The sequence below is a fragment of the Stigmatopora argus genome, chromosome 17 (assembly GCF_051989625.1).
Source record: "Stigmatopora argus isolate UIUO_Sarg chromosome 17, RoL_Sarg_1.0, whole genome shotgun sequence".
Classification (NCBI taxonomy): Eukaryota; Metazoa; Chordata; class Actinopteri; order Syngnathiformes; family Syngnathidae; genus Stigmatopora; species Stigmatopora argus.
In genome coordinates this window covers 9,597,651-9,614,319 of record NC_135403.1, presented here as the reverse complement: position 1 = coordinate 9,614,319, position 16,669 = coordinate 9,597,651, and the positions used below count along the sequence as shown (strand labels likewise).

General features: G+C 38.5%; 1 protein-coding gene across 2 annotated transcripts; it reads left to right on the top strand.

Moving 5' to 3' along the window:
- ctdspla (CTD (carboxy-terminal domain, RNA polymerase II, polypeptide A) small phosphatase-like a) lies at positions 1–16,315 on the top strand. 2 transcript variants are annotated; one of them, XM_077623932.1, is made up of 8 exons: positions 2–345; positions 9,245–9,417; positions 10,600–10,632; positions 11,727–11,828; positions 14,131–14,187; positions 15,066–15,158; positions 15,334–15,519; positions 15,586–16,315. In XM_077623932.1, exons 1-8 carry the CDS (start codon positions 270–272, stop codon positions 15,709–15,711), a joined length of 846 nt encoding a protein of 281 aa, XP_077480058.1. In that variant the 5' UTR covers positions 2–269; the 3' UTR covers positions 15,712–16,315. The 2 variants fall into 2 exon arrangements, with proteins under 2 accessions (XP_077480060.1, XP_077480058.1); XM_077623934.1 differs by lacking the exon at positions 10,600–10,632 and having other exon boundaries at positions 1–345.
- The last annotated feature ends 354 nt before the right edge of the window (positions 16,316–16,669 follow it).

Here is a 16,669-nt window from a genome sequence, read left to right as displayed (position 1 = left end):
GCTGTCCACACAGTAACTAAAACTAAATACAGTGTGCGTGGAAAAGGGAAGGGAGCAGTGAATTCGGATCGGACTCCTTTCGAACCTCTTTGGACTTCCATCCAAGCCGTTTTTCTGTGGCCATGTCTCGCACACGCGTGATCGTGTCATGATGCAGGGGCTGCAGCGCAAAGCCTCTCGGGAAGTGTAGTCGACTGAATTTCTCAGTCATGTTCTGAAGGAATAACACGGTGTAGCCCCACGAAGGCGCACCACATCTCGTTTTTTCCATGGACAACACGTCCATCATAACACAGGTTGCAAATCCCAAAGAGGAAGAAAGCATTTGCGCGAGTCAAGACAAAGGTAAGACGTACATTTCGGATTTATTATGACACGCGTCCATGTTGTTGTTTTTTTTCCCCTCTCTCTCCACCGTGCGTAAAATATTGCACGGTGCAGAGGACATGGGATACTGCAATAACAAGCGCTCGGGATCTTAAGCGTCAATTGTGATTATGTAAGATCCTTTTATATTTGATGATATATACTTGATTTCAATGATTTCGCTCTGTTTTGTCGTTTGCTTAACGCAGAGCTGCTTCCTTTATAACAGGGGGCGGGTACTTTCTGCCCTTGTTTATGTCGCCCGCTGACAAAACGCTAAAAGGAGCCAAATAAAGCAAATAAACACACAAATACAGTTTCCCAATGCCTGGATTAGCTGGAGAATTAATCATCTGATTGTTTGAGGAGCGTTTGTAACAGAAGTGAATAAATCAGTCTTTTTTTTATTTAATTATTTTCACAAAATTCCGGATAATATGCAAAAATCAATTTTTTCAATTTCTTGCACTTTCATTCACTGGAGCTTATGCCAATTGACTTTGAACAATTGGAGACTACAATTTGGAAGGGATGTAAAGAAATATTCACATTCATTTAGTGTTTTATGAACAAAAGCGGGGTGTTTTTTGGCTAAAATTTCATGATAGAGCCTTGCAGGGAAAACAGTCAAATTCCACAAAGAGCAAGCAACTGAGATTCGAATCCTGAACAGTAGAATTTCAAGGCTGACATGCTAACAATTATACCCTTAAAATGGTCTATACAGTAGTACCTCACTTCAGGTGTCTCCTGATTTATGTGCTTTTTGTTTTTAAAGTTCAATTCATGAGAACCACCTATCTATCATAGTGTCAATTCTTGAGCAACGATTAAAAAAAGGCGAACCACTTTCTTGCAAAACAGACAGAAGTCAATAACATGTTGTGTAATTGATGAAAGCTTTTCTTTTCCTTATGAAGTGCTACTAGTTTAACGCTCATGTAAAACACAATAAATGGGCTAACAAAAAGACATTATTCTCGCATTGACTATCAACCTGCTGATTACCCTCAACAACAGTCAAGTGAAAGACACAAATCTGTCCATAAAAATCCGTGAATACATCAAGAATCAATTGGTTTTCCACAAAATAAACCAACAATGTCTGCACAGTGGATTAGTGAAAGTGAAAGCACTGTTTCTCGCTGTTATTTTAGCACTACAGTTCACAACGTGTCAGTGATAAATCCCCCCGGTCTGTTTTTTGGAGAGATTTTCGGTTTTCATTAACTTTGTCACTAATCTGCATAGGAACTCTAAAGCAGACATTTCCCAGGACACGTTTGCCTTTGGCTTGGGTGCAAAGCATAGGAGAATATGTCACACTTCTTTAGTTGCATACTGTAGCTACATTAAATGATGATAATTATTGTATTATTGTGGCAATACATGGCACTGATTTGCATCTTCTCTGTTTTATCACATAATATCAATATCTTATAGTGATTGTCATGCAATCTTTGTGTTTTGGTTAACAAAATATCAGTAGTTGCTTAATACACAAATAACAAGACTTGTTTTGCTGTTGCATTGTGCAAAGTGAGAGCGGTATAAGGGTTTTCTTTCGTCCGTCACACGTGTTTTTCTCCGTAGTTGTCCCCCAGTCTCCTGTGGGGGTCTAAAGTATACAGTCCACATGTTGTACCCCCTCCTGTGCCGGAGAAAAGGTCACCCTTCAGTGGTCTCTCTCCACTGAGCATCACGTGAGCTGCTGTCATGACTCTGCGATTGCTCAGTCGGCATCATTAACTTAAAATACAGAATTTTAATGTCTGAATCAACATGACCTTTATTTTCCATCCTGCTATTGTTGTGTGTGCAAGATTTATTTAACTGAGGGGCATCGGCAGAATCCATTGAATTCTGGTGATAGCTGCTGGCCCAAGATAAAACCTTTTTTAACATAATTCCTAGTAATTCATGCTAATCACAAACTATGAGGTCTATGCATAATTGAACAGAAAGGCACAGTGTATTTTAAAGTAAATTGTGAAAAAAAGCCTGCTAAAATGAGAAAGAAAATATAGAAATGTACAAAAAGTAGAAAAAGGGACATTTGTGACACCAAATTGTTGACTAACAGTTTGTGTAATGTATTGAAACAAGAAAAAACAAATTCAAACTTTAGTGGCTACCAAGACACCCCCCCTATTTTAGACACACCACATGCATACACACACACACACACACACACTAAATATTTCACAGCATGCTATTTCCAGAGTCCTATCACTTTGATTCTCAGCGGAGACATAGTAGTAAGTCATTGGAGGCAAGTTTTATTAGATGTTTGGTGAGGTGGAGATTCGGTCTTCATGCATTATGGATGATGTGAAATGAAGCAAGCCTGGGAATGATAATTTGCTTGGGTACATACTTTCCTGAATAGACAGTTATAATATCCACGTAATGAGATAGGGTGGATATTAAGTCTAGACACCCACCCGTCTTCAAATGCAAAACTTTAGTGATCTATCAAAATGAGCCTAAGAAAAATCATCAAATTTTACCATATCGAGGCCCACTTTAAAACATATACAGCCCCATTGACGATAAACACAGTTTTATAACCAGTGTGGATCATAGTTAAACACTTACACTCAAATTCATGTTAAATGAGAGTCGGCAAACATCTGCCACCATTTTAAGTGTCTCCGATTAAACCCAAACTAGTGTTAAACCGTTCCTGTCATCTTTTTTTACCTGAAGCCTTAAGGTTTTGTTGATCCTGGTCTCAGTTTTTGCCTTTTTTTTTTAATCACTGGTGGTTTTAACCTTAACCAGACACTTCTTTCTCTTCTCAACTTGCAATGATGCAACAGCGTGCAATAAGCGGACCCTCGCACCAGCTTCAAAAGGCTTCCTCTCCTCGAGAGGTTTTTAATGCTGTATCTCCACATACGGAGAGCTTTGAGTGGATGAGCCAATTACTCCAATCAGATTAGCCTTTTAGCTCCCCAACCCTGTCGGTTGACATGACGATGACAGACCATAATAACTTGGTCATGAGTGCACCAAGCATAGTTGGGAAAAACGGATCTTTTAATCCAATCCATGCATTAAATCGATCAAAGGCCCTCAATGGAATCATGCCAGAAAATTCTATAACTGTCCAAAGTTTCAATAATATATTATACTACCATGATGAAATATTTGCCACCCCTCAAAAACATCCAGGCCCTTTCACGTCACACCAGAAATATTTTTCTAACTCCACCCCTGGACCACATGGAGTAAACTAAGAACATGAGCGAAGCTGAACTGTAATTCATTTGACTTTCTCCCATTGTATGCGGAGCATAGCAACAACGTTTGACAAGTGACCTTAGGATGATTCTTGGACTTTATCGATCTTAACGAAGAGCTCGATCCCGGTCGTTGAGGGATTAGGAGACAGCTGCATAATCTTTTAACCTCTCAAGTGGTCCCAATTTTCAATCCTCAATACCACAGGAGCAAAGCACACTATTGATTTTAAAGGATATCTCATTCAAAATGACCAGAGTAGCTGTAACGAAAACGATAAGATCATGGCTGATATTGATTTTTAAACCTTATCCTACTCAAGATGTACGCTTGCATTTTCTTATTAGTTTCAAAAGGTTAGATATTGTCAACATACGTGAGCTTTCTTTCCACCTGGCATATTTTTTAAAACATTTAGGTTATCCAAAAAATGTAAACAAATAAATATCACACCGTGCTTAAATTGAGAAGCTTATTTATTTAGTATGGAAGGCATTTGCATGTCAATCAGGATTTTCCCATCCTTGGACTGCACCAGATTGTCAATATTCTGCTGCAGATTTCCCAATGACAGGCAGTGGAATAGCAATCGCCCTTATTCCAGATTTATGAGTCTATTCCAGAGAAGAAGATTATCTCTACCTTGGTGGGGAGTGTGTAGAATAATTTTTCCCCCCCAGTTAACATCCCAACTAGCTGTACGAGAAGAAGCCAACGTGTGTGTCTTGTAATCTCCATGACTGATGAGCTTGTTAGCCGAATGTGCGGGATCGTTCCCTGCCGTTGGGAATTGTTGCTATTTATGTCTTTTTACATGGAATTGAGTCCCATAATGCAATGTTTTTTCAGCTGCAAGGAAGATAATGGTTGCATTGTTATTTGTAGTGCAAAGCTTGTTTGTCGTTGTAAATAACCACGTCAGACTTAAACACGCCATTTTCTCTTTTAGCTCCGTCTGCCTATTGGAATTATTTATGAGATGCAGTATTTAATCAATCAAATGTTGGGTTGGATTGTTTAAGGATCAAATTTAAAGATGTTTCATTTTTTTCTCTTAAAATATGGCCTTATTTTTTGGCAGGGGTGTGCAGACTTTCTTTTTTTTCTCATTTGTGCAATGCATCTGGAAATAGTTGATCTAAAGGCAATACTATTTGATGCTTACAGCTTTGTTTTTGAAGGCCCTTTTCAAACACTTTGGTTGATTTCACCCAAAAGCGACTTCTCAAAACAACAGAAGTCAAATATTAATGGGCTGTTGCTTCAAAGGAGAATCAGTCTCAATGATGATCACAGTGAGTTTTCCTGGAAGTTGCGCAGAGGGGAGGAAAGATTGGAAGGTAGTTCTCTCAACTCTTTTCATGTGTTGCTCTTTGGAGTGTGTTTGATGCTGGAGGAATTTGTGCAAATATGCTATTTGGGTCTTTGAAGAGATTCCACGCACACTCCTGTCATCAGTCAACAAAATAAATAAGAAAATGCAATTTCCAAACTCCATCAGCACAATTGTTCCCAAAGAAAATAATAATAATCCCTTTTGTGATTTGTAAAAGCCCGTTCAAGGGGGATTCCATGAATGTGAAGATGAAAAAAATATATATTTAAGGCAACCACCCTATTTTTAAGTATCCAACTGTAAAAATAAGTTAGGCACACACAATCTTCCATCTTTGCTGTCAGTCAGGAAAACAGCAGAGTGGATGTCGGCTCCGTGGGTGGAGAGGAATTTCACAGTCTGGTTGCGTAACTGCAGCAGCCCAGTCTCATCGCGCTCATTATTTCTTTCTTGAGCTCTCGGTGTTTAATCCTCGCGACCCCCTCACATACAAGCACTAGTCATCCACTTCATATCGCTGGCGTTGGCAAAGCAGCTGTCATCTCTCAATCGTATGACACACACACACAGCTGTCACTAGGGATGTCCCGATCGCATATTTATGCATGCGAGTCGAGTCATTTTGTGGATCTCCCGATCCGACTCCTCGGAAATGTATGAAGGGGGTAAAAATAGCACATCCAATTTGAACAAAGCTATCCAACGTTGGCTATAAGGGGCTTATTCGTGAAAAACATTTTTTTTTTGCAAAACACAAAATCAGGTTGCGAACATATGGTTAAATATTTGATTCTCATAAATATTTACATGTTAAATGTACAGTGAGCTCTTTTGATTGTGATTTTCTGGACTTCTATGCTCTCTTTGTTCTGCAAAGTTTGTTTCACAAGTGTAACTATACATGAATATCATATAAAACATACTGTATATGTATTTTTTTCAATATACCACTAGATTATATTAATTTATACAAGAAATAATAATGCACTATAATAACTTTAGCTCTCTTGGTCGTGATTTTCTTGACATGTTCTCTTTGTCGCTTAAGCTCTAAGCTTAAGTTTTGTTTTTTTTCATACACAAGTAAGCTCTTTCATTACTTGCCCATGTCAAATTGAGTTTTTTCAGTTCAGGTTTTTTTTTTTTCGTTGGTTGAAGCCCTTAGTAGATTTTTGTTCCTCCAAAATAAATGTGAGGAAAGCAACTCACGTTTCATATTGTTTTTGAGATTATTACAGTACTATAAATCATTTATTCCATCTACTTGTTTCATATACTTGCTCAATCAGGAACATCAGGTTTTATTATCCTGCCAGAAACATTTTCTTTAGTTGCCCAGAGCAATTGGGAAGCGATTAACTCAAGCCATGGCATGTGAATTGTGGCACATGATGAGACAGCTTTTCACCGACTACGCTACTTTGTACTGGACTGACTCTCAAAGCACTTGACTTCACTCAGCTGTGATTTTGTGTTTGCATGTGTATGCGTGTACTGTGCTGATGCACAGATGCTTTTTGATGTAACTACTGCTCTTAAAGTCAATCTGCGCATGCAATTATACCATCGGTGTGAGCTGAATGGTACAATTTAGCTTGGGTGCAAAAGAGTTTAAGAATTTAGTCCGAAACAGGTTGTTGTGCTTCAAAAAGAAACCATAGAAATGGGCTTCATGTCCACGAAAGAAGAATCAAACAACAAAAACAAGATTATGATATCTGCAATGGTGCCCACTGCCTGAGGCCATGTGGTTTAGCATACTAAATGGACTGTTGCTGTGCATCAAATATAGCTTTGGAATCCCTGTGGCTCCACTAGTATTTTGTTTTGGACTTTATTAAGTACACAAGACACACAGGCGAGCCATTTAAAACCAACCTTGTTTTTCCATTTGAATTATTAAGGTGGCTGCTCTCACTAATACCTCTTCACACCGACAGGTGCTGACCCCTTTACCTGCATGGCTGCTCAAACGTGATTGCCAAGTGGAAAAATAGATCATTTGGGAATAACTGAGAATTGCAGGTGGGAGGGGGAAAATATATTCAACAATTAAAGGTTGTCACGATTGGAATAAATTGATTTATTTTCCGTTAGATGCTCTGAATATAATTTTGGTCCTTTATACTTAGTAGCTCATTTTGGTCATTTTTAAAGTGAAGTTATTTCAGTTAAATAAACATGTACACATTTGCATTGGAATGAATGTCTGTACACAGTATTTTTAAAGTTTGATTAATATTATTTCATGTTAAAAAAATATATTTTCATTGTACTTTAAGTGATGGCTGTATACATAGGTAAGCAATATTAAGTATTTGTTCAGATTATGGTTTAAATATTTTTTTTGTCTCACAAGTCTGGTCGCTCTTTATTCAATGAATTAATTTTATTTCTATTTTATTTGAACAGTAAATATTAAATTGATAAAGTATGAATTTCTTTTGCCATCGTAAAGAAAGCTCCCCAATTATGACGTCTAATATAATTATATACTTCCATGGCATTGCATTGATTTGTTTTCAATATTCAAACCAAAAATTATCTATTCATTTTTTATTTTTTTTATTTTACTGACTCACACGTTTCATGTCTCACCATCAACATATCCCAGCAGTTACCATGTGGATTTCATAGTGGTCTCAATAAATACAAACAAACATAATATGTTTGATCTCCTCTATAATTAACTCGATTTAATGTGCTAAACATAAACAAGTCATGGCTTGTACTTTTTAAAGCAACTGTAAACAAGGCCGCCTCAGCCAGAGTTAAGCCCGGGATCGCATTCTCCTCTCCCTCTTGGAAGCTTGGCGTCATTCCATGCTTGGGGTCACAGGGGTGATTATCTCTTCCTGTCAGGAATGCGGAGAATTTCCTGCTTTTCCCCCCCCTCCCGGCCTTGTCAGTGGTTACGCTGATCATGTGATGCTGATCACATCCTGCGATTGGCTTGAGTTCAGTTGTTGATGTTAGGTAACAGGGCCCTGGAAGGGAGTGTGTTCTGCAATTGATCAAGTGTCTTCACCGTAGTGTGCACCTGCTTTGAGGGGGGCTTTGAATTTGAAGCTGGTTGGAGATAGTATACACTCCGCCCATTGTGAAAGCCCTTGTTCGTCCACTTTTCTCGTCGCGAAGTGGCAAAAATGGAGAAGAATAGTGTGAGGCCAATTGAAGGGGAAGCCTTTTTCAAACCACACAAAGCCACACCCGTGGAAATGCAAATCATCACTGGCAGCGTTTTCTTCTTTTCTGGGGAGATTGCTACAACTTTTTAAAGTACATTACGCAAATGCATTTCTGACTAAAATACTATGCAGCATGCAATATATGTACAATGCAACGCTCCAATGATTACACAAATGTGTCTTTTTTTTAATTGATAATGATAAAATGGATTATTTAATGGATTAATGTCCAGATTTGCATCAGTTATTCGACTGTATTTTCAACATTTTCATCGCTATTTACATCTATATATAAGTTTATTTTTGTTTATTGAATATTTGAAGAATAATGTATATTCTTTATATTTAATATATATAAAGATCTCAATTCAGGTCTGCACTGGTCCTGATGCACTTAATATTGTATCAAGGGTATATTTAGTCGCTTCGTGGGAAGGATGCATATTGACATGTAGACTACAAAGATGCTGAGAACAAAGATGGTGGACTGCCCACGTCCTATCAGATGCAGCCAAAGCGACCTGGGGTTGGTTGAGGCGTCAATCTGAAGGCGGCTTCAGCACGCATGGATAACTGGACCGCGCGTGTCACATGGCTGGATGAGCACATTAACTAAGAGAAGGCGGCACAACGGGTTGGTCGACTGTGTGGCGCAGCCATTTGGAGTCCAGTTTAGTCACAGCCTCTTTTAACAGAGAATCTGGCATGCAAGTTGACCCACAAAGTGGTCTCAAGATCCTCTGTTGGAAAAAAGAATTAATTTAAATTTAGAATTTGGCCATTTCCTTAAAGTACATAAAAGACAGCTAAAAAACAGAATTGCAAAATTGTTGCCTCTCCCAATGTGGACAAGCACTATAGGAAATTGATTAACAGTCTTGTGATGGTTACTTCCTTTAAAACTTCCTTTCAGAAAACAATATGCTCTGTTGGTTTAAAGTCTGAGGATTCAGCAGGCCCTTGTATTATCTTCCATTTTTTGCCCCGCATGATTTCTTTTCATGTTTTGACAAGTTGTGGTCTGACATGCCACAGTTCTGAGGTTCGCTCAAGCTTTTCCTTGTGGAATTTACATCAGCGAGATGATTCCCCTCTATTTTCCTTCCAGTCTCCCAGTCCAACAGCAGCCTCAAGAAGCACCGCAGTCGCAGCATTTTCAGTCCATTCTTCTGCTGCTTTCGAAACTACAATGAATACCGCGTCGATCCCCCTGCCGCCAACAACAAGACGCACGCCCTGCCGGCACCGCCGCCTCCTGAGGAGAATGGAGCTCCTACCAAGGTAAAAAGAAGAAGAAAAAACAACAACAAAAAAACCATTTGTCTCTTTGCATGCTCTCCACTTACTGTTGCCAGGAGCTTGTTGATGTGTTTTCTAGTTTTTCAGCCGCAAGTGTTTCCAGCTGCTCCAAACTCACTGAACTCAGAGGATGTTTACCATTCATGATTTGCAGAAAGAGGCCCACTGCCCCAATGCACATGTATTCAAAATGTCACTCTCCCTCTAAATTTGTATTGTGGAAAAAGAAAATCTATTACAATATGGGCCATTTTTGTATGATGGTAAGGATAGCAGTGAAACGTAATTCTAACCTGCCATTCTTCCCAGTTAAAATAGATTGAATCTGTATCACTATCAATGGCAACTCATGTGTTAACTGTTTGACTTATTCACGAACCATATGTTTGTGTTGTCATGATTTATCACTCACCTGGATTTCTAATACGGGGACAATGAGTTGCCACCACGAATGACTAATTCCCAGTTGAGCAAAGTGTAGTTTTTATTTAAATTTGCAATCAAGTAAATAATTTAAGACAATTTGTCATCATTTTACTGAAATATCTCAGCATTTTATTTGGATGGAATTTTCATGTTGAGCCCAACACTGACTACAAGAATAAGAGGTTAAATTAAATTGCTCTTCTCATAAATTATGTTTAAGGTTTCGAGGTACTCAAAGTCATTATGGTGTGTATAACTTTGGAGGGCCCATTCTATCATCTTTCATTTTCTACAAAGTGGACTATATATTCAGTTTGACGGATTGACCCCTCCTGCCCACTCTCTCGACACTCTGCTTGGCACACAATTTGGCCAGTGTAGCGTAGACATGTGAAGCTAAAGTTCCCGGCAGCCAACAAAAGGTGCTATAAGCCCCCACGAAAACCCCCAAATGCCCCAAAATAAGAATCCCGTCTCGTGTTTACCCGAAACACGTCTTGCGTCGAGGTGAGGAATGCGCGGTCCTCCAACAAAAAGTGGAGTGTGTGCTTCTCCTCCCGCATGTTTGTCAGCGTCCAGCTGTATTTGTCATTTGCCAGAGCAGTTTTTTTTTATTGACATGCACCCCCTTCCCTCTCTGTGCATTTGTTGATTACAATATTGATGTTTTAGTAGTGATTTTTTTGTTGTGCTTTGCTCACTGCTCTCCTCTCCTTCCTTCTCTGTGTTTACCTCTAGTGTGACCAGGTGCAGACTACTCCCATCCCTAGTGTATGTATTTTTTTTATTATTCTTATTATTATTGTGTTATCCCCTCTTGCTTGCTTTTAGGATTGTCCTTTACCATTCAGCTCCATTTTTTTTGCACCCATACATTCCAATCAATCCTATATACTCCCAGCCAATTTTCTTTGTTTTCTTAGTCATTAAACTTTATGGAAGCTTGGTCTGAGGAAAACACAAATAGAATGGAATGTGTATGTATAAATACCACAACAGGAAAATTCCACTTATATAGCAGGGGCAAAGAATTTATATAACATCTCAAAACATCAATATGCACATTTAGGACCACAGATTGAAAGCAACAGAGTACCTAGCAACTGCATAAGATTAAATAATACATATAGAGAAGTGAAGCAAGAAGTATTGGGAAACTATACATGTATCAACAAATTGACTGCATACATAAATACCAAACAACATGAATAAATAAACAGGAGTGAATGAGACCAGGATTAAGAATCCCTTTATGGGTCAACAGTCTGCAAATCAGCTTTGAGTGGCAAATTAATGTATACATGTAAAAAATAGATTTAGTATACAACCAAATGCAACAAGATAAAATATTATTTTATTCACTATGATAACAGCATGGAGCAATTCCACTACAATAAATAAAAAGTGCATCATGGATTCATATATTTTGGAATGTGCGTGCGCTTCTGTGCGTCCGTGTCCCCTGTGGCTGTACCATCTGTCCCGTCACGCTTGTCTGTCAATCTGCGGCCTATTTGGCAGCAAATCCGAGCGCTCCTCTTGTTGTTGTTATTTTTTTCCCCCTTTTTTTCCCCTCACTGTCCCCACAGGCAGCACATTCAGAGAGTCAACATGAGGTCACTTATAGCAGGCACTTAACAAAGTAACATTACAAAATAATTCAAACAATAAATACTTTCTTGCACATGGCGTTAAATATATTGATACATTAAATCAATAATTTGTGAATACGTGGCACGTAATATCATTTCAATGTATTTTTTTTCTCTAAAATGGCATTTTTCTGTGGTTTGCTGTTTCCTATCATGAAACAAAGCACATAATTCATTCAAGATTGTGTATTTATGTGTTTGTTGCTTTCGCAGACTCCAGCAAAGTTCCTCCTGCCTGAAGTCAATATAGACGACTATGGCAGAAACTGCGTCGTGATCGACCTGGATGAGACGCTCGTTCACAGCTCTTTCAAGGTAAGGTGACCCTTTGAACATTTTTGAATGTGGGCATGCATAGAGCATGCATATAAATGACTGGATGTCCGATCCATTTGGACTGGGAGAGGTTTGGCAATGAATGATCGTGTATGAGACTGAAACAAGAGCATTCATAGTGCTCAAATTTTAAATTAATTGGGGATCTATTGTTGTCGTTAACATGCAATTAATTAAATATTATAAAATATATTCAAGTGCAAGGGAACCTTGTTTTCGGAAGTTACAGCATTTATCCTACACAGTGCACCATGGGAGCAAAAGCTTTTCTGTTGATCACCGATTGTTATCTACTGTTCAAGACTCATTGGGGCACCGTAAAAGTATACTCAGTTATACATTTGAACAATATAACATAATTGTGAGTTCACCATAGGATATTCAGTCGTAGGTAGAAAGCGATTATCAATACAGCTGCTCAGTTTAAAGGAATGTCATGAAAGCATGCATAAAAGAATTTCCAAGACATTTCACACAGAATGCAAAATATGGCATTCAAGGCACAAATATCAGTGGCATAAAAAGAGGCAAGACAATACAATTTTTCCTTGTGGGCGTTGTGAGCAGATGAACGATGCTGACAAAGAAAAAATCTGGAAAAATACCAGAGAAAAAAGGAGATTAGTTTTATTTTTAGTCCAATTCTGTATGAAATAAAACACAATAGACAAGCAATTGCAACACGTTGACGAATATACTCTTCAAGATGTTGACATTCAGTAGTTTTTCATTTTGGATGAGAGCACAGTTGTGTATGGATGTATGCACAGTGTAGTGGGTCCGCCCATTAGTCACAGTCACATGCCAGCAGCACGAGGTCGCGCAGGAAAAAACACACGGGAGGGTCCAGCAAGCTGTTTTGCTTCACCACGCCGTCAAATGTCACCCAAACTAAACAAAACCAAACGACTGACTCATGCTGCAGTTTCTAATTTACAGAAATGAAACCAAATAAATGCAGGCGCTTCATAAATCAACAGGAAATGATTTAGGGCCACTGTATCAATCAAAAGCACTCAAACTGAAATGCCGGGAGAACTTCCTGTCGATTGACGTCTCTTTGGAAAGGTTTTTTGCGTACGTTCGAGCGAGCTGTTTAAATCCAGGCAAATTTGAGTGATGGGCTAAAAGGAGATTTGTATGGAATGGCGGCAGACAGAAATAGGCATGTTACATAACACACGTATAGAAATTTGTACTGCGTGTTATGTATGCGAATGCCGGTGGATGTGCTCAAAATATCATGTGGTATTATTACCGTGTGATTTTAACGATCAAACCGCAGGAGGGAATTTTCTATAAAAGTTGATGCAGCTGTTAGATGGTAAAGATATTTTTGATGCTGTTATGTAATCATATACAATAATGCATTTATTCATACACTCACAAGCCATGGTATTTGTTTGAATTATTGTTTTGTTACAATTTTGTTCATTTCAAAATGTGGTTGCTGATTTTTTAAATTTATCTGAGCATAATTTACTTGTTGTTTTCATTAAGAATGCTTTTTATTTTAATCCCCACCAGTATTGTTTTATTCATTTTAGCTTTGATTTATTATTTAGCTTAGTTATATAATTGGACTCTTTCTTTCACGTCTCATTATTTGAACTTCACGTTTTTACTTACATTAGAATTGCCATATTTGTGGTTAGTATCCCACTTTTATGTATTTACTGGTACCGTTTTTCTAAATCATTTTATTACATTCTATTTATAATTGAAAAATATTCATCTTGAATTCATTTGCCATTTTATTTATTTCACACATGCTTTTAAAACATTTTTATTTGCATGATATTTACATCCAGCATGTAATATATCTTTTACCAAACTAGCAGCTGTTGCATGTCAGATGACAGATTGGGAGGTTGGGGGGGGCAATTTGGTATCTTTCTAGCTGTTCTAGCGCCCCCTCCTGTTTGGGTTTTAGACTGTATTTCTTAGAACTGTGTGCAGGGATGTTTAGTGGGAGTATTAAGAGATGGATGACTCTCTTCCAAGACAAAAAAAGAAAAGCATTGCCTTTTATATAAGAGGAATCATTACGTATATTATTAGACAATGTGTGGTGTGTTTAAAAGTAACCAATGAGCTCCCTTTTCCGACCTACTTCTTCTGTCTTTCATGGCCTTCTTTTCATGTTAGAAAGCTGCTGCTGCTGATTCTTTTTCACCTCCTCCTCCAAATCTCAATGGTGTTTTTCAGCCGGGAGTGTTCCCAACACTCAGTTGGGATCGATTTGCTAATTCCACACGTTGCTCTCTTGTGTGCCCCGCAGCCCATTAGCAATGCAGACTTCATCGTTCCTGTGGAGATTGATGGAACTGTTCATCAGGTACGCGCTCACACGCATATTAAAGGCGCTCGAGCGCTAGTACTTTTTCGGTTTGGCGTCACAACAAGGAGGGGAAAGAATTATTTCTATTCACTTTGATTGGGAGACATTCATTCGGTTTTTTGAGGATTCTTTTGTGGTTGTTTGTGAAGTTGAGCTATTATTTGTTATTTTGCATTTTGATTTTCTTCATAATTTGTGTTTAATCAAGTGCGGTTTGTATATTCACAATTATATCTTGCATTTATAATTGTATTATCTGTCATTTCTATTGTTTATGTTTTGTTACTATGTAAATATATTGTGTGATAACTGCATTTACATACTAATTTCTGTTACGCATACTTAATAATGTATACATTTGTATTGTCCTTATTATTTCGTTTGACATTTTTAATGAGCTCATTACGTTGTTGTTCTATCTTTTGAAATATTTTAGGGTTATATATATAAATGTGTATATATATATATATATATATATATATATATATATATATATATATATATATATATATATATATATATAAATTGTATGTAAAAGTGTATTTCCTATTGTTTCACGGAGCTTTCTTAAACATTTTTTAAAATTGCAATTTTCCATGATAAAATTAGATTCTGATGTGTCATTATTATTGTGAAATAATGAAATGAACTTGGATGTTTTGCGGCCACCTGGAAAGAGCTTATCTCTCGCTGCGACCCCGTTCAAGTAATCCAGGATAGGCTTTCTGCATCTAACATGGCCTCTTCTCGATTACCTGAACTTGGAAGTGGCGGAATTCTTCAGAAATCCGCAGAGGACCACATCCTGGGAAATTTGAAATATTGTGAAACCTGTCAATATTTCCATTTATTCTCGAAATGAACTCTACTTTCAGGTGTACGTGCTGAAGAGGCCTCACGTGGACGAGTTCTTGCAGAGGATGGGGGAGCTCTTTGAATGTGTCCTCTTCACTGCCAGCTTAGCCAAGGTCGGTCGGCCCTTCCTTCAAATAGCCTCATCAAATGACATAGACTGGGGGAACAACCATGTTTTTGTGTCTATTTTCCCCCACTTTAAGCAATTTTAACTCTTTGCGTCCACTTCTGATGCGGAAAGTGGCTTGAAAATGACACAAAATGTCCCTCTGGGTGATCCATTTTCAGTATGCGGACCCCGTGGCAGATCTACTGGACCGTTGGGGGGTCTTCCGCGCTCGTCTCTTCAGGGAATCCTGTGTGTTCCACAGAGGAAACTACGTCAAAGACCTCAGCCGGCTGGGTCGCGAGCTCGCCAAGGTCATCATCGTCGACAACTCGCCCGCCTCGTACATCTTCCACCCCGAGAACGCCGTAAGTCCGCCCGACTGACCGCGCTGCTTTTCGCCGTAGTGCTTAACTGGAGGGTCTCACTTTCAGGTGCCGGTGCAGTCGTGGTTCGACGACATGGCTGACACGGAGCTCCTGGAGCTCCTCCCTATCTTCGAGGGCCTCAGCAAGGAGGACGACGTTTACAGCCTCTTACAAAACCTGAGGGACAGGTAGCAGGGAGCGGACCCCAGCAGACCACCCCCCTCCCACCTGACCAGGGGCCTCACTCCCCTAAAGACTGTGTGTACATACTCCATGTTTCTAATTCTTCAAACAAGTACTTTTTCTATTAAAGTCATATTTTAGTTACCAAAAAAAAAAAGTTTGCGTTCCAGAGTGGGGGAATTTCGTTTTGGGGGGATTTTTCTCGTGCAAAATTGTTATTTTGTCTCCTCGTTCAGAATGAAGTGCCTTCATTACTGTGCTGGTTTCCTCGTGTCGGGTAGGGGGCGCATTTTGTTACTCTTAATACCAACCCCTCCCCCAAAAAAGAAGATGAACGCTAATCTGAATTATTGCCATACTGTTAAACGAGAAAAGCTGATTTATTTGGGTTCAATTGATGACGCATTGCCGTTTTGAGTGATTTCAGTTCTTTTCGATGATGAACATCAGCATCCACTGAGTTAATGTTGAAAAAAATATTGATTAGCATAGATAATATGAAATTCTATTTATTGGGGGTTTCAGCAAAAGGGTTTGGGTGGATAGTAATATATGGAAAAAACAAATCCAAATGGTACTGTACAACATGATTAAAGCTGCAAGTTTGCACACACTCATTTTGTCTCTGCGTCTTAATTGCAGAATTGAAGAATTGTCACAATGCTAGGTTTTTCTGTTATGATTGACAATCTGTTTTTACCATTCTGTCCGCTTCTCCTTAGAAAGGTTGTGGGGGTGTTGGAGCCTATCCCATTTCTTTACCCCTTTTTAATAAGAGAACCTTGGTAACATAAAATTTCAACTTAAATTAAGCTTAGATTTAGTACATTATAGTTACTCTTGTACATGCCATTTTGTCCACATGGAATGTATGTTCTGATTTTTTTCCCCAATGTCCCGAATTCATGTCAAGATTGTTCCTTAATTCAAGTAATTTCTTGTAACATTTGTTTGAACAGTGACAATA